We start from the raw sequence: 19,065 nt of genomic DNA, 5'->3' as shown, positions 1-19,065 counted from the left end.
TTGAAAATTTCAGAACTGAGATTGATAGATTTTGGTTGGTAAGGGAATTGAGGGTTACGGAAGCAAAGGCGGATGAATGGAATTAAGATACAGACCAGCCATGATCTAATTGAATGGCGGAACAGGCTTGAAGGGCTGATGGCCTACTCCTGTTCCTATGCCCCATACATATTTAAATCACAGGCTTTCATGTAACATAGATAAAAAGTCTGCAGGTATACTGCCACTTTTGTGCAGCCCTGAAGCAGAAAAGCGCATTGGTGCCAGTACCCCTCTGGAGTTACAACAGTTATATAGCACCGTTAGCATAGTAACACATCCCCAGGGGCTTCACAGGAGCGTTATCGGGCAGAAATTGACACCGAGCCGCATGAGATATTGGGACAGGTGACCAAAAGCTTGGTCAAAGAGGTAGGTTTTAAGGAGAGTCTTGGAGGCGGAGAGGTTTAGGGAGGGCATTCCAGAGCTTAGGGCCTCGGCAGCTGAAGGCACGGCCGCCGATGGTGAAGTGAAAGAGGTAGGGGGTCGCACAAGAAGCCAGCAATGTGTTTCCTTGTGTGCTCGAGTTCAAGCCACTGGGGAGCATCAAACCCGAAGGCTGGGGCACAGGCTGCAGTATAGCCTCCATTTCCTCAGCATTCAGTTGCACAGAAGTGTGTCTGTTGAATGCTCTCTGACGATGATACGTAGGACCGTTAAAAGCAGCACCCAGCATAATGCAGCTGTTGCCTTCCACTCGCATGTCAACACTATGCACACCTCCTGGGGCCTGAAACTGCCTTTGGAATCTCAAATCTATTGACGGCAGCAGGTGGCACTCAGGCTGATTTTTCCCTCTGCGCTGAGGGAAGCTTATTTCCCAGGCGCAAAGCAGAGGGGAAATGCGGGGAGAGACTCTTGACACTGGGTCTTTGCCCCTTTCTCTTACCCACCTACTCTATAATAGTTATATCTATTTAAAAAATATTTCTCCCAGTGACGCCACCCATGTTTCTCCTTCCCTCTCCCTCACCAGAGTTCCACACGTTCCCACATTTGTTCAGTTTCCCAAGTCTCCTGCAGCCACTCCCAATTTCATGCTGCAGCCCATCTCCTGCACTACTGCTCCTGTGGCCTCGCTAATCTCCCTGGCCTCCTGACGTCGTTTTCTTTTTATCCCTGCCCTCCCATTTTCCACAGTAATTCCCAGGTCTCCTGATAAGCCCTACTTTCAGCTGCCCCCGTGGCCTGCCCTGCAGTCACTCCCGGTCTTTCTGCTGTGATGCCTTGGGCTATATCCTGGGCCTCTGCTGTGGCTCATTTATTAGCACTCTTGCCTCTGAGTCAGAAGGTTGTGGGTTCGAGTCCCACTCCAGAGACTAAAGCACAAAATCTAGCCTGCCACTCCCCAGTGTCGTACTGAGGGAGTGCAGCACTGTCTGAGATGTCGTCTTTCGGATGAGACATTAAACCGAGGCCCCGTCTGCCCCCTCGGGTGGATGTAAAAGATCCCACAGCACTATTTTGAAGAGCAGAGGAGTTCTCCCCCCCCCCCCCCCCCGGTGTCCTGGCCAATATTTAACCCTCAACCATCATCAATAAAAAAAACATTATCTGATCATTATCACATTGCTGTTTATGGGAGCTTGCTGTGTGCAAAATGGCTGCCATGTTTCCCAACATTACAACAGTGGCAACACTTCAAAAATATTTCATTGGCTGTAAAGTGATTTAGTCATGAAAGGTGCTATATAAATGTAAGTTCTTTATTTTTTTTCCTGAGCCTCTGACCATCATGGTCTCCGCCATCTCCCAGACCCTCCTGCTGTCGTGGCCTTTCCCGAACCGCTCCCGGGCCCTGACGTGTGTGCAGCCTAATGGGAAGATAGAGGTGATTAGAGAGAAAAAGAGGGCACGATATAGGAGTAATGCCTCAGAGTTCAGATAAATGGGCCAAACACAGAAATTGTGGGTGGGGGTTGGAGGAGGGAGAGCGAGAGACATCGGGGAAAAGGAAACGGAGATCAGGCAGAAAAAGAAACCGCGATACCAGATGTAGTAAGGCATCAGGGAGAGATGAAGAACAAGAGCAGAGAAATAAAGTTCACAGGAGAAATGGAGCACACCTTAGGGGGGGTCAGAGGTGAACATTAATTTGGCAGGTGCACAGAATGTATCCATTAGCAACGAAAAGGTACTGTAAACAGAGCAAGAGAGAGACTGGCGAACACAGAGAGCAATGTAGGACAGAGACAGATAGCAAGACATCAACAGACGGAGAGAGCAGTGATCATGGGGGAAGAGAAAGCAAAGTGTGCCTCACGGGGCCACAGTTGAGCAGCGATTCTGTAAACACGCACTGACTAAAGAGGTGGCAGCAGAGCCCAGGACAACAGTCTGGGCCTACTTGGAAGGGAAGCGATGGGAACAGCGAGGTGGCAAGGAACCAAAAGTGACAATGCGTGCAATGGAGGGAGGGAGGAGGCTGCGTGAAGTGTAGCCCACCCTTTTTCCCCCCTCCCCTCCGCAGCCTCCCAACTTGAGCAATTCCCCACCACGCCACATCCCCACTCAAAAGGAGAGAGAAGAACAAAATGACACGAAGAGGAGACGGAGAGAAAATCGTCAACATAACACACACGCACATACAACAGGTAAGAGCTGCGCCTGTCCTCGGACTTGCTGTGAACAGCATCACTGGAGATCTGGTGGGTCATTTTTCCATGATTTTTTTTTTATAAAAGGCCCTGCTATTTAACCGCCTCCTTGCCTACAGGCTGCTCTGGTAGTTGTCAGTGACGGGGAGAAGCCCCCTCTTGAGTGTCCTGTGGATTTCAATCGGGCAGGTTGCAACTTGGGAGCTGCCTGCTTTTCTTCCACCCTCCCTACCTCTCCACTGGGGAGTACATACCTGAGCACTGCTGCATATGCTGCATGGACTTGGAAAATTAAATAGGTGCAAAACTTTTAATAAAGATTACAAACAAACCCAGGACACAATATAGAGGAAAATTACCCGGTGAGAATCACCAGCATACAGTAAAAGCATGGCAAAACTTTGAGCATATTTTACTGTTCTAAAATGGTTAAATTATGAGGGGCTAAAGAGGAAATGTTCCATAGATTAGGCTTGTATTCCCTTGAGTATAGAAGATTAAGGGGTGATCTAATTGAGGTGTTTAAGTTGTTTAAAGGAACTGATAGGGTAGAGAGAGAGAAACTATTTCCTCTGGTGGGGAGAGTCCAGAACAAGGGGGCAGAACCTTAAAATTAGAGCCAGGCCGTTCAGAGGTGTTGTCAGGAAGCACTTCTTCACACAAAGGGTAGTGGAAATCTGAAACTCTCTTCCCCCAAACAGCTGTGGTGACTGGGGGTCAATTGAAAATTTCAAAACTGAGATTGCTAGATTTTTGTTAGCCAATGGTATTAAGGATTACAGAACCATGATCTCTGAACGGCCTAGTGTAATGTATGTACCTTTTAAGGGGAGAACTACTTTTTACAGCTCCTGTATACTGTAGTACCGGCAGTGACCACACCTGTATATAAACCCTGAGTAGGGATCTGTATAGTTAGTTCCAGAGTAACCCTCATTCAGTAAACACCTGTTGATCATTCCCTGCAGTCTCTTGTCTAATTATTGAAGGACACAACATCAAGATACACGGATCTAACACCTAGCTCTAATTTTAAGCTTATGTCCCCCTTTGTTCAGGACTCGCCCCACCAGAGGAAATAGTTTCTGTCTTATCTGCCCTATCAAATCCTTTAATCATCTTAAACATCTCAATTAGATCACCCCTTAATCTTCTATACTCGAGGGAACACGAGCGTAGTCTGTGCAACCTGTCCTCATAATCTAACCCTTTTAGCCCCGGTATCATTCTGGTCAAGGTACTGGCTCTTGCTGAGTTGGGTGAGGTCACAGAGGTGCTGGCTGTCCTCTGTGACTTCACCCAATTGAAAACCATATAACAAATAAATCTTTCACCTTGTTCCTGTGCGATTATCTCATCAGGTTCACTAATATCCTTCAGGGAAAGACCTGCCACCCTTACCTACCCAGTCTGACCAACACAAGACTCCACCATGCGCTTGACCCTTAACACCCTCGGGACAATTAGGGATTGGGTAATTAAATTCTACCCTTGCCCGTGTCTTCAACATCCCAAAAGCAAAAAAAACCAACTCTGTCGTAGGTTGGAAATTGAAGCTTGTATCATGCCCGTCTCTACAGCTCAGCAGCACACTAAATGCACTTTCTATTTTTTGTTGGTCCTGAATATATTGCAAAACTTGCGGGCAAGACCAGAACATGGGGCCATAAATATAAGACAGTCACTAATTAATAAATCCAATAGGGAATTCAGGAGAAACTTATTTACCCAAAGCGTGGTGCGAATGTGGAACTCGCTACCACAGGGAGTGGCTGAGGAGAATTGCAGAGATGCATTTAAGGGGAACCTGGATATACATGAGGGAGAAAGAAATAGAAGGATATGTTGATGGGGTGAGATGAAGTAGGGGGGGGAAGGCTTGTGTGGAGCATAAACACCCAGCATGGATCTATTGGGCCGAATGGCCTGTTTCTGCGCTGTAAATATTTTGTAATACTTTGTAAAGCACAACAGGGCAACTGGCTTAACTGTAGCTGGTGCAGTGTGGTCACTGCACTGATACTGGGGAAATAGTGTTTGTTTATTTGCATTTCCCCAACTTTGTACAAATTGATTACTCTGCCCTTGTTAGGGCTGGTTCCTATTTAAATTAAAACAACTCCCTCTGCTCGACTGGTTTTATACGCTTTCAATTTGTGCACTGTCACATTGAAAGAAAGAAAAAGCTGACCCTGTAACATTTATAAACCTACCCAACTGTAAAGAGAGCTTTACTCTAAAATGAGCACTTAAAAGTAAATAAGCCACCAGAACCGCTCAACTAGATTCCAGCCTGTACCTCAGTCCCAGGTAACCATCTCGTTCCCTTCCCCCACCCCCCCCCCCCCCCCCCCAGGCATATCAAACCATTCTGCAGTTGTGAGGCAGGAACAGACCCGTTCTACAGGCCTCTAGAACATATTTTATTGGGCTGTGCATCTACATGTCTATTTTCTGAGTTTTATGTTTTCCAACATTGTAAATCTAAATTAACAAAAGCCTTGCGTCGAGTTCACATACCTTGCTGGAGCCATGCTTTTCTTCCTGCCCGGCAATGCCTCGATTTTAAAATTCTCATCCTCGCGTTCCAATCCTTCCATGGCGCTTCGCCCCCTCCCTATCTCAGAAGCCTCCTCCAGCCCTACAACCCTCTGAGATCTCTGTGCTCCTCCAATTCTGGCCTCTTGCGCATCCCTAATTTCCTTCACCCCACCATTGGCGGCCGTGCCTTCAGCTGCCGAAGGGATATGGGGCTACTGCATGAAGGTGGCGTTGAGGTAGATCAGCTGTGATCTTATTGAATGGCGGAGCAGGCTCGAAGGGCCGAATGGCCTACTCATTTTTTATGTTCTTATGCCTAGGCCCTAAGCTCTGGAATTCCCTCCCTACCTCTCTCCCTTTAAAACGTTCCTTAAAATCTACCTCTGACCAGGCTTTTGGTCGCCTGTCCTGATATCTCCTTCTTTGGCTCGGTGTCATATTTTCGGACTGCAGCGGTTCAAGAAGGCGGCTCACCACCACCTTCTCAAGGGCAGCTAAGGATGGGCATTAAATGCTGGCTTTGCCAGCGACGCCCACATCCCAGCGAGGGATAAAAATAAAGGTGTTGTAGAATAGGAGAGAAGATGAGGTAAATCAAGTAGTAGTGATAAAATTGTTCTCTGTGTGGGTGACACTGGCAAGGCTACAGTTATTGCCCATCCCTAGCTGGCCTTGCCAACGACATCCACATCCCAGGAACGAATTAAAAAAAACTGAGCGTCTTCCTAGGCCACTTCAGAGACCATCACAACAATCAACCACATCGTGTGGAACTAGAGTTACATACGAGTAAGCCAGACGTGTAAGCACAACAGTTTCTCTTCCCTGCAGGCCATTAATGAGCCAGTTGAGTTTTTACAACAACTGGGCAGCTTTCATAGATTTTTATTCATTCACGGGATGTGGGCGTCGCTGGCAAGGCCAGCATTTATTGCCCATCCTTAATTGCCCTTGAGAAGGTGGTGGTGGGCCGCCTTCTTGAACCGCTGCAGTCCGTGTGGTGAAGGTGCTCCCACAGTGCTGTTAGGGAGGGAGTTCCAGGATTTTGACCCAGCGACGATGAAGGAACGGCTGATATATTTCCAAGTCAGGAGGATGTGTGACTTGGAGGGGAACTTGGAGTTGATGGTGTTCCCATGCGCCTGCTGCCCTTGTCCTTCTAGGTGATGGAGATCACGGGTTTGGGAGGAGTTATTGTCCATGTTGCTAGCCCACAAAGTATCAAATGTATTGAATTCCAATTTTCCATGATCTGAACTCACCGGTTGCTAATACAGTTCCTTACCCACTATGCCACTGTAACAACAACTTGCATTTATGTAGCACCTTTAACTCAGGATAACGCCCCAAGTTGCTTCACAGGAGCATAATCAGACAATAAATTGACACCAAACCAAAGGAGGAGATATGAAGATAGGATCATAGAATAATACAGCACAGAAGGAGGCCATTCGGCCTATTGTGTCACTGAAAGAGCTCTCCAATTAGTCCCGCTCCCCCTGCTCTTTCCCCATAGCCCTGCAAAGTGTTCCATTTTAAGTATTTATCCAATTCCCTTTTGAAAGTTACTATTGAATCTGCTTCCACCGCCCTTTCAGGCAGCGCGTTCCAGATCACAACAACTCGCTGACTAAAAAAATTCTTCTCATGCCCCCTCATCCCAACCCCTGGTTCTTTTGCCAATTATTTTAAATCTGTGTCCTCTGTTTACCAACCCTCCCGCCAGTAGAAACACATTCTCCGTATCTACTCTTATCAAAACCATTCATGATTTTGAAAATCTCCCCTTAACCTTCTCTGCTCTAAGATGGGTGACTAAAAGCTTGGTCGAAGAGGTAAGTTTTAAGGAGGGTCTTAAACCACTTCCATTCTGATTTCCCCCCCACCTTCCTGCCCGGCAATGCCTCGATTTTAAAATTCTCATCCTCGCGTTCCAATCCCTCCATGGCTTCGCCCCCTCCCTGTCTCAGAAGCCTCCTCCAGCCCTACAACCCTCTGAGATCTCTGTGCTCCTCCAATTCTGGCCTCTTGCGCATCCCTAATTTCCTTCACCCCACCATTGGCGGCCGTGCCTTCAGCTGCTGAAGGGATATGGGGCTACTGCATGAAGGTGGAGTTGAGGTAGATCAGCTGTGATCTTATTGAATGGCGGAGCAGGCTCGAAGGGCCGAATGGCCTACTCATTTTTTATGTTCTTATGCCTAGGCCCTAAGCTCTGGAATTCCCTCCCTACCTCTCTCCCTTTAAAATGGGGGTTTATATATGGAATAACGGATACCTGGGAGTGAGTTACAGGCTGTAATCTTTGATAATAGCTGCGTTTCTGATGTTAAAAAGCTTTCTACTAATGGTCTGAGAATACAAGTGCAGTAGCATGGCATGAGAAGACAAGCCCACAGAGATTGAATCAGGGCTCCAAAGGTTTGTTTGTTGTACAGTTTTGAGTGGGACATTAAAGTCCACAAGCAGTAAGGACTTGTTAAAGAGTTGGCCGAATCAGAGAGGAGCAGGATATGTATAGATAACGCCACTCCCGGCCCAGGACCTGCATCATCTGCGCTTTGGAATAATTTATTGTATTTGGCATTTATTCAACTCAATCACTTTCCTGAGTAACTCAGGCCCAGTAAGTTCATGATGTTTAAGGTCCAGGTCTGATTGTGGCCCTACATTTGTTTTACATTTTATTAAACAAACAAATCTGTGAAAACAGCATATGTAAATACAGCTTTATAGATTCTAGAGTGAGTTACAGGCTGGCATCTAATCGAGGGGTTTGGGGGGACTTTATATATAAAATAGAGGGTACCCGGGAGTGAGTAACAGGCTGGAATCTAATCGCGGTGTTCAGGGGGTTTATATATAGAATAATAGATGTCAAAAGTCACACAACACCAGGTTATAGTCCAACAGCTTTATTTGAAATCACAAGCTTTCAGAGCGCTGCTCCTTCTTCAGGTGAAGTGGAGAAATGCATAAAGACACAGCTTATATAGTCAGAGAATCATGTCCGATGTTTACAGGTAACCTTTCCAACTGCCATTTATCACACCTCGGCAGAGAGATAATCACAGCAGTCAAAGGTGTGAATGGTGTCCAAACAGGTCAGTCAGGGAAACATTACATCAAAGAACAATGAGGTGGGGTCACAAGGGGTCAAATATTGCAGATGCTGGGGTCTGTATGAAAGACAAAAAACATTTTTTTTGGCTGGAAATCACAGCAGGTCCGGCCGCATCTGTGTAGAGAGAACAAGCCAATGTCGACTCGAGTCTGGATGACCCTGCATCAGGTGGGGTTACATGTAGCGTGCCATGAACCCAAGATCTCGGTTGAGGCCGTCCTCATGGGTGCGGAACTTGGCTATCAGTTTCTGCTCGAGCTGTTGGACTATAACCTGGTGTGTGACTTTTTACATTTGTCCACCCCAGTCCAACTCCGGCATCTCCACACCAGAGAATAATAGATACCCAGGAGTGAGTTACAGACTGGAATCTAATCGAGTGGTTCAGGGGGTTTATAGAATAACAGATACCCAGGAGTGAGTTACAGACTGGAATCTAATCGAGTGGTTCAGGGGGTTTATAGAATAACAGATACCCAGGAGTGAGTTACAGACTGGAATCTAATCGAGGTGTTCGGGTGGTTTATATATAGAATAATGGATACCCGGGAGTGAGTTACAGGCTGTAATCTAATCAAGGGGTTCAGGGGGTTTATATATAGAATAACGGATACCTGGGAGTGAGTTACAGGCTGTAATCTAATCGAGGGGTTCAGGGGGTTTATATATATAGATAGAGGGTACCCGGGAGTAACAGGCTGGAATCTAATCGAGAGGTTCAGATGGCTTATATATAGAATAATAATGGATACCCGGGAGTGAGTAACAGACTGGAATCTCGTTAAGGGATTCAGATGGTTTATTTAAGTGCTTGTTTTAGTGCTAATATTACTGCAGTTAAGCCCTCTTTACAGTTGGGTAGGTCTAAGACTACACTGTAGTAGTTTTTTGTTTCAAAGTGGCAGTGCATGAGCTGAAAACACGTAAAACCAGTAAAGCAGAGGGAGTTGTTTCTGTGGTAATTTAAAGGTTGAAGTGTCAACCTTGGGAGAGTAAATAATTTCTGTTTGAGTTTCAGTGAATTCACTCCCAATTTTACCTTCAAAAGGTGCAGATTCTTATATTTGTACAAAAGCAGGCAGTCCCCAACAGAAATATTGGAGATACTTGAACAAGAAGGGGTTAGTATTCACATCCCTCCTCCTCATCTTCAGTCCCTCGGAACCGAGGATGACTTGCTTCCACATTAAAAATGAGTTCGCCGGTGACTGGTGAGTCCAATGCGGGACCTACAGTCTGTTACAGGTGGGGCAGACGGTGGTTGAAGGGGCGGGTGGCTGGGGTGCTTGGGTTGACGTGCGCTCCTTCCGCTGCCTGCGCTTGGCTTCCGCTTGCTCCTGGCGAATAGACTCGAGGTGTTCGGCGCCTTCCCGGATGCTTCTCCTCCACTTTGTGCGGTCTTGGGCCAGGGATTCCCAGGTGTTGGGGATGTTACACTTTTTCAAGGGGGCTTTGAGGGTGTTCTTGAAGCGTTTCCTCTGCCCACCTGGGACTCTCTTGCCGTGCCGGAGCTTCGAGTAGAGCACTTGTTTTGGGAGTCTCGTATCGGGCATGCGGACAATGTGACCTGTCCATCGGAGCCGATTGAGCCTGGTCAAAGCTTCGATGCCTGAGCAAGAACACTGACGTTGGTGCGCCTATCCTGCCAATGGATTTGCAAGATCTTGCGGAGGCAGCGTTGGTGGTACCTCTCCAGTGCTTTGAGGTGCCTGCTGTACATGATTCATGTCTCTGAGGCATACAGCAGGGCGGGTATGACCTCGGGTATCATCTAGACTGGACGAGGTAACTTGTGGTGCCCATCCATTAGATAATTCAGTTGGGGAAGTAGAGATCGAACATGACACATTCCTGTCCCAATGCTTCAGTACCCTGCCACACAAAACATTTACAAAATCAAGGCTGACACTCCCAGTGCAGTACTGAGGGAGTGCTGCACAGTCGGAGGTGCCGTCTTTCAAATGAGACGTTAAACAGAGGCCCCGTCTGCCCTCAGGTGGACGAAAAAGAGCCCAAGGCCACTATTTCGAAGAAGAGCAGGGAAGTTCTCCCCGGTGTCCTAACCAATATTTATCCCTCAATCAATCAATTAATCAACATCACTAAAACAGATTATCTGATCATTATCACATTGCTGTTTGTGGGAGCTTGCTGTGTGGAAATTGGCTGCCGTGTTTCCTACATTACAACAGTGACTACACTCCAAAAGTACCTCATTGGCTGTAAAGCGCTTTAGGAACATCCTGAGGTGGTTTAACTTCTCATCTGTAAAACAGCATTGGAGTGCATTAGAGCCCCAATGCGTGGTTTCAAAATGGTGCAGTATGCCTTAGTAACATAGTAGGAGCAGGAGTAGGCCATTCGGCCCCTCGAGCCTGCTCCGCCATTCTATGCGATCATGGCTGATCATCCAAATTCAGTACCCGGTCCCTGCCTTCTCCCCATACCCCTTGATCCCTTTAGCCTTAAGAAATATATCCAACTCCTTCTTGAATATATTTAATGAACTGGCCTCCACTGCTTTCTGTGGTAGAGAGTTCCACAGATTCACCACTCTCTGGGTGAAGAAATTCCTCCTCATCTCTGTCCAAAACGGCCTACCCTTTATCCTTAGACTGTGTCCCCTGGTTCTGGACTCCCCGACCAGCAGGAACATCCTTCCTGCATCTAGTCTGTCCAGTCCTGTCAGAATTTTATAAGTTTCAATGAGATCACCTCTCATTCCCCTAAACTCCAGCGAGTACAAGTCCAACCGACCCAACCTCCCCCCACACGCCACTCCTGCCATCCCAGGTATCAGCCCGGTGAATCCCCGCTGAACTCCTTCCATGGCAAGAACATCCTTCCTCAGATAAGGCGACCAAAACTGCACACAATACTCAAATATAGTTTGTCAGCCGTGCCTCTGTGGCATCACTCATGCTTTTTGGGCAGGAGGTTGTGGGTTCAAGTCCCACTTCAGAGCTGTTGACACTTCAATGCACTGTATTGCCATTCCACACTCGGAATTACAGGTTTATTTTAAGGGAAACCTCATTGTGATTGCAACTGAAAATGCTGAATAGCCATGGAGACTGCATTGATTGCCCTCTCTAGCCTGACCTCCATCTACCCACACAGCATATTGGTATAGTGAATCACTAAGTGACCCTTTCAGTTTAATTGATAGAGGGAAGCACTGCGCTTTTAATTAGATAGTTTGGGATGGGGAAGTCCCTCTGGCCCATTTGGTCTCATCCTTCTGGAATTCTAACCCTGTCTTCCCATTTAAAGCTTTCAACAAAAAAAAAGGCAGACATCTCATCAGTTTAACATCTTTTTACGAGGGGTGAAGCTTGTCCAGGCCACTAAGAGGACTTTTACTCTTCATCGAATAGTGCCGTGGGATTTTTTAAACATGCAACTGAACCACGGGAATGTGCCGACAGAGCCTTGTTGAAATGTCTTATCCAAAGGGCAGTACACCAGACATTGCAGCTCCCCCCTCAGTACTGCAGTGGCGTGTCAATCTGGATTATGTGCTCCTGTTTTGATGTGGAGCTCAAACCCACAATCTTCTGACCCACCGCCACCAAATGAACTAGACTGACATACCCGCTGAGGGAACAGAGTAAATATAAATATATGCATAGCTTCTGAAGGGTACATTTCTCTTTGTTTTGATGGATATTTCTCCTGCTTATTATAGAAAGGGCTTGTATTTATAATAGCACCTTCATGATCTCATGGCATCCCAAAATGATTCACAGCCAATTAGCCACTTTTGAAGCGTAGTCACTGTTTTAAAATAGGGAAACCTGGCAGCCAATTTACACGCAGCACAATCTCACAAACAGCAATGACGTAAGTAATCAGATAATCAGTTTTAGGTGGTAGTAGTTGATGGATAAATCTTATTAGGACACCAGGAAAATTCCCCTGCTCTTCTTCCAATAGTGCCATGTGATCTTTTAAATCCACCCAAAGGGGGCACGCATTGCCTCGGTTTAACATCTCCTCCGAAAGACGACACCTCCAACAATGCAGCACTCCCTCAGTACTGTATTGGGAGTGTCGGCCTGGATTATGTGCTCAAGTCTCTGGGGTGAGGCTTAAGCACACAACCTTCTGACTCGAGACAAGCGTGCGACTAACTAAGCTAGTAGTTGGAAAATTGAATCATCAAGTACGTCCAGGTTTGGCACAGCACGGGTTAAATGCAGAGTGAAGCTCCCTCAACACTGTGTCTCAACTCTAGATTAAGAGGAGCCCCTATTTTTTTTTAATAAACTCTCACTCCATTCCAACTTACTTCAGATCAGCAGGACAGCGATAATTCAAAATGAGACAATGAAAATTTGCAACAAATGTTGGCTCAAAATACGTTTTACTAAATAACAAAATAAAAGAATTTCAGAAGTCAGTAATTACAATAGTACAGTGTGGTCATACCATATTGCTAGCTTTTACAATGTTATAAAATAAAACAGAGCCTCATTTTACAAAGATTGTACATCATTGGTTAAGTACGAAGTCGATCAATACTCCTCCTCCCCCTCTTCATCACCCTCAAAGGAGTCAATGCCAACCTCTTCGTAATCTTTCTCCAAGGCTGCCATGTCTTCACGGGCCTCCGAGAACTCCCCTTCCTCCATCCCCTCACCCACATACCAATGCACAAAGGCGCGCTTGGCATACATCAGGTCAAACTTGTGATCAAGGCGAGCCCAGGCCTCGGCGATGGCCGTGGTGTTGCTCAGCATGCACACTGCGCGTTTCACCTTGGCCAAGTCCCCACCGGGTACTGCAGTGGGAGGCTGGTAGTTGATGCCAACCTTGAAGCCAGTTGGGCACCAGTCCACAAACTGAATGCTGCGTTTGGTCTTGATGGCGCCAATGGCAACATTGACGTCTTTTGGCACCACGTCACCCCGATAGAGCAGACAGCAAGCCATGTACTTGCCATGCCGGGGGTCACACTTGACCATCTGGTTAGCTGGCTCAAAGCAGGCATTGGTGATCTCGGCTACAGACAGTTGCTCATGGCAAGCCTTCTCAGCTGAGATTACAGGGGCGTAGGTAGCCAGAGGGAAGTGGATACGTGGGTATGGAACCAAATTGGTCTGGAACTCTGTCAGATCAACATTCAAGGCACCGTCAAAGCGAAGGGAGGCTGTGATGGAGGACACAATCTGACTAATGAGCCGGTTAAGGTTGGTGTAGGATGGGCGCTCAATGTCCAGGTTTCTGCGACAGATGTCATAAATGGCTTCATTGTCTACCATGAAGGCACAGTCCGAGTGCTCGAGGGTGGTGTGGGTGGTCAGGATGGAGTTGTAGGGTTCGACGACAGCGGTGGAGATCTGAGGAGCCGGGTAGATGGAAAACTCCAGCTTGGACTTCTTACCAAAGTCAACAGAGAGACGTTCCATCAGCAGGGAAGTGAAACCAGAGCCGGTGCCTCCGCCGAAGCTGTGGAACACGAGGAAACCCTGGAGTCCTGTGCACTGGTCTGACTGTGGAAGAGATCATAAATAGCTCAATCCGTCAAAGCAAGGAACTGCAATTTACAGATTATTGACGTGCTACAGGAAGTGCTCACCAGTTTACGGATCCTGTCCAGAACTTGGTCAATCAGCTCCTTGCCGATGGTGTAGTGCCCGCGGGCGTAGTTGTTGGCAGCGTCTTCCTTCCCGGTGATGAGCTGCTCGGGGTGGAACAGCTGGCGATAGGTACCAGTACGGACCTCATCTGGAATTCAGAATGGTAGATGGAGGTCAGATTACAATCCAATAGGGGGCATTCATCTTTAACAACTAACTGTATTTTCACTGGTGCAAAGAGGACTGAAGGGAGATGGTCTAGGTCTTCAAAAAAAGTAATGAACAGTATAGATGAGGTTGAAGCAAGTAAACTATTTAACTTAGGGCAGTGAGATAATACATGTTTAAAAAAAAAGTAGTGTCGTGGTTATGCTACTGGGCTAGTAACCCAGAGACATGAACTAATTAATCTCAGTAGAACATGTGTTCAAATCCTACCATGGCAGTTTGAGAATTTGAATAGTTTTTTTTAAATGTGGAAATAAAAACCGGCATCACTAAAAGTGACCGTAGCGAGAGGGTTTGAGTACAGGAACAAGGATGTCTTGCTGCAGTTGTACAGGGCCTTGGTGAGACCACATCTTGAGTATTGTGTGCAGTTTTGGTCGCCTTATCTGAGGAAGGATGTTCTTGCCATGGAAGCAGTTCAGCGAAGATTCACCAGGCTGATACCTGGGATGGCAGGAATGACGTATGAGGACAGATTGGGCTTGTACTCGCTGGAGTTTAGAAGAATGAGAGGGGATCTCATTGAAACTTATAAAATTCTGACAGACTAGATGCAGGAAGGATGTTCCCGATGGTTGGGGAGTCCAGAACCAGGGGTCACAGTCTAAGGATAAGGGGTAAGCCATTTAGGACAGAAATTAGGAGGAATTTCTTCACCCAGAGAGTGGTGAACCTGTGGAATTCTCTACCACAGAAGGTAGTAGAGGCCAATTCATTAAATATATTCAAGAAGGAGTTGGATATATTTCTTAAGGCTAAAGGGATCAAGGGGTATGGGGCGAAAGCAGGGACCAGGTACTGAATTTGGATGATCAGCCATGGTCGCATTGAATGGCGGAGCAGGCTCGAGGGGCCGAATGGCCTACTCCTGCTCCTATCTTCTATGTTTCTATGTAAGTGACCATGAAGCTGGCAGAATGGTTCACTAATGTCCCTTTAGGGAAGGAAACTGCTCATCCTTACCCGATCTGGCCTATATGTGACGCCAATCCCACACCAACGTGGTTGCCTCTTAGGGCTGGATTTTCCAAGCCCCGAGGAGGCGGGCCTGCTGGTAAAGTAGCAGAAGGTGGGGGCGGGTGGCAAACCGGCCCCCATCCCGCCTCCATGCCCTTTTGCTACATGCAGGGCGGGCTTAACGAGGTCAATCAGGGGAAAATCCCTCTGGTTGGTCAGACGAGGATGGAGGCGGGACATGGACACGACAAGCAGCAGTCCCGCCTCCAACTCGTCTCCATTGAGAAAATCCAGCCCATAAACTGCCCTCCTAGCCTAGCAATCCACTCGGTTGTATCAAACCACTACCAGTGGTTTAAAAATGTCCACCACTACCTTCTCAGGACAACTAGGGATGGGCAATAAATGCCCAACTCCTGAGGGTGAATAAAAACATCCATAAAATCGAGACACAAAAGGCATCATCTAGACACAAAAGGCACCAAGGGGTATGGGGAGAGAGCGGGAATATGGTATTGAGATAGAGGATCAGCCATGATCATAATGAATGACAGAGCAGGCTCGAAGGGCCGAATGGCCGACTCCTGCTATTTTTCTATGTTTCTCTGACAGGCCTTGAGCAAAGCTAGGGATTCGAATAAAAATATTTCCTGTCTGTGGTAAACCACTGTTAACCCTGTACAAGTCCAGGCATGTCTCAGCCCCTGGCTCCACCCCTAAGCCCAGGTATAAAGGTGACTCACCACCCTTCCCCCGGGAGCTCTTAGGATGGATTCACTAGCAGAGGCATGCTCTAGTTCTTAGTCAATAAAAGCCTACTTCATATAAGTCCATTTCGTAGTCTTTGGTATTGTTGATAGCGCATCAATTTTATTGACTAATTTTCAACATGGAGCAAATCTTGAAGCCGGAACGTTTAGACCTGGATCCTCAAGCAGCAGATGCAGCCAATAACTTTGAACACTGGCTGAGCTGTTTCGAAGCCTTCCTGGAGGCCTCCAGCACTACTGTCACTACAGATGACGCGAAACGGCTTGTCTTGAACTCACGGGTGAGCCACCGAGTCTACTCGATCATCCGAGACGCCACTACTTACGCGGCCGCCATCGCGACGCTAAAGGAACAATACGTGAGGCCTGTTAACAAGGTCTACGCCAGACACCTCCTGGCTACCCGAAAACAGCGCCCCGGGGAATCGGGCGCTGAATATTTACTGGCACTGAGAGTCCTCGGCCGGGACTGTACTTGCAAAGCGGTGACGGCCAAGGAATGCACGGAAGACCTGATCCGAGACGCCTACGTAGCCGGCATCAGGTCCAACTATACTCGGCAGAGGCTGCTGGAAAAGAGGGGGCTCGACCTGCAGAAGACGGTGGCCCTCGCTAACTCGTTAGACGTGGCCCTCCAGAACATGGACACCTACCCCCCTGACCGGATGGCCACGTGGATGCCACGGGAGCAGCCATCTTGGGACCCGGTAAGGCCACAAGCCGCCAGCAGCCCAACTACAGCTGCAATGACCAGAGGCCAGAAATGCTACTTCTGCGGCCAGGCCAAGCACCCCAGACAGCAATGCCCAGCAAAGGACGCGACCTGCTCCAAATGCGGCAAGAAAGGCCACTACGCGAGAGTGTGCAAGGCGAAATCGACCCCCAATTCCAGCAGCGCCGCGTGTGAACCGTACAGGCCACCATTTTGGACCTCACCAACCACGTGCGGGCCGCCATTTTGGACACCACCAGCCGAGGGGGAGCCGCCATCTTGGACACCATCTCGGGACCAGGCCCTCGGTGCGTGCGAATACTACAGCGACCCACCGACCTCGACGATGGCCTCCATCACCCTGGACCAATCTAGGCCCCATCAACTAGCCAGGTCCATGATGAACGTAAAGGTAAATGGCCATGCCACAAATTGCCTTTTCGACTGCGGAAGCACGGAGAGCTTCATCCACCCCGACACGGTGCGACGCTACTCCATATCGGTTATGCGCACACGCCACCAGGTCTTTATGGCCTCAAAGTCCCATACGGCGGACGTCGGCGGCTACTGTGTAGCGACTCTGACAGTGAACGGCGTGGAGTACAGAGAGTTTAAATTCCTCGTCCTGCCACAGCTCTGCGCTCCCGTACTGCTAGGATTAGACTTCCAGTGCCATCTGGAGAGCGTCACGATGGCATATGGCGGGCCCCTGCCCCCACTTACAGTCTGCAGCCAGCAGAATTTAAACATGGCGCTGCGCAAAGTATGCAGCCTGTCCACCCTGAAGATCACGCCCCCCCCCCGTTGTTCGCGAACCTCGCCAAAGACTGCAAGCCAATTGCTACTAAAAGCAGGCGGTACAGTGCCGGGGATAGGAGCTTTATTAAATCAGAAGTACAAAGACTCCTGAGGGAAGGGATTATCGAGGGCAGCACCAGCCCATGGCGAGCCCAAGTGGTGGTAGTAAAGACCGGCGAAAAACAGCGCCTGGTTATTGATTACAGCCAGACGATCAATCGATACACGCAATTAGACGCATACCCACTTCCCCGCATATCTGACATGGTCAACCAGATAGCACAATACCGGGTATTCTCGACGATTGATCTGAAGTCGGCATACCACCAGCTCCCCATCAGGCCTGAGGACCGCCAGTACACGGCCTTTGAGGCTGACGGTCGCCTCTACCACTTTCTCCGAGTCCCCTTCGGCGTCACCAACGGGGTCTCGGTCTTCCAAAGGGAGATGGACCGGATGGTTGACCAGAACGCGCTGCAGGCCACCTTCCCCTATCTAGACAACGTCACCATCTGCGGCCATGACCGGCAGGACCACGACGCCAACCTAGAAAAATTCCTCCGTACGGCCCAACGGCTGAATCTGACATACAACAGAGAAAAATGTATGTTCCGCACCGCGCGCCTCGCTATTCTTGGCTGCGTGGTGGAAAACGGAGTCATCGGCCCCGACCGAATACGCCCCCTCCTGGAACTACCCCCCCCCCCCCACTGCCTAAAAGCCCTGAAGAGATGCCTAGGGTTCTTCTCTTACTACGCCCAGTGGGTGCCCAACTATGCGGACAAAGCCCGGCCCCTCATCAAGTCAACCTCCTTCCCCCTGACGGCAGAGGCCCGTGCGGCCTTCACCCTCATAAAAGAGGACATTGCGAAGGCCACAATGCACGCAGTGGATGAGTCCATCCCTTTCCAAGTGGAGAGCGATGCATCCGACTTCGCCCTAGCCGCAACCCTTAACCAGGCGGGGAGACCCGTGGCCTTCTTTTCACGGACCCTCCAGGGCCCCGAAATTCGACACTCCTCAGTCGAGAAGGAGGCCCAGGCGATAGTGGAGGCTGTACGGCACTGGAGGCATTACCTGGCCAGTAAACGTTTCACCCTGCTCACTGACCAATGGTCAGTAGCATTTATGTTTAACAACAGACAAAGGGGGAAAATCAAAAATGATAAGATATTGCGGTGGAGGATCGAGTTATCCACCTACAACTACGATATCTTATACCGGCCCGGGAAACTTAATGAGCCCCCAGGGACATGTGCCAACGCACAAGTCGATAGGCTACGGACCCTCCACAATGACCTCTGCCACCCGGGGGTCACCAGGTTCTTCCACTTTATTAAAGCTCGCAACCTGCCTTACTCCATCGAGGAGGTCAGGACCATGACCAGGAACTGCCAGGTCTGCGCCGAATGCAAACCGCATTTTTATAGGCCAGACAGGGCACACCTGATTAAAGCCACCCGCCCCTTCGAACATCTCAGCGTCGATTTCAAGGGGCCCCTTCCCTCCTCTGACCGCAACACGTACTTCCTCAATATTATTGACGAGTACTCCCGTTTCCCCTTCGCCATCCCCTGCCCGGACATGACCAGCGCCACAGTCATCAGGTGCCTCCACGACCTGTTCGCCATATTTGGCTTCCCCAATTACATCCACAGCGACAGGGGCTCGTCGTTCATGAGCGACGAGCTGCGCCAGTACCTGCTCGAGAAGGGCA

General features: G+C 48.6%; 2 protein-coding genes across 2 annotated transcripts in view; one reads left to right on the top strand and one right to left on the bottom strand.

Moving 5' to 3' along the window:
- stk16 (serine/threonine kinase 16) overlaps positions 1–19,065 on the top strand; it is a 102,712-nt gene that overhangs the window by 56,441 nt on the left and 27,206 nt on the right. The gene's annotated exons all lie outside the window — the stretch shown is intronic.
- The window catches only part of LOC147120636 (tubulin alpha chain), a 75,050-nt gene continuing 68,635 nt past the window's right edge, over positions 12,651–19,065 (bottom strand). The window contains exons 3-4 of the mRNA XM_085986790.1: positions 13,883–14,031; positions 12,651–13,796 (exon numbers count right to left, since the gene is read on the bottom strand). Of these exons, the coding sequence (XP_085842916.1) occupies positions 12,819–13,796; positions 13,883–14,031 (1,127 nt within the window). The 3' untranslated portion in view covers positions 12,651–12,818. The remainder of the gene's footprint in view (positions 13,797–13,882; positions 14,032–19,065) is intronic.

This window comes from Somniosus microcephalus, chromosome 4 (genome assembly GCF_052327205.1).
Source record: "Somniosus microcephalus isolate GS21.2 chromosome 4, FLI_Smic_1.0, whole genome shotgun sequence".
In the NCBI taxonomy this organism is placed as follows: Eukaryota; Metazoa; Chordata; class Chondrichthyes; order Squaliformes; family Somniosidae; genus Somniosus; species Somniosus microcephalus.
The sequence above is the reverse complement of the archived record's forward strand: the minus strand, read 5'-3'. Positions and strand labels throughout refer to the sequence as shown.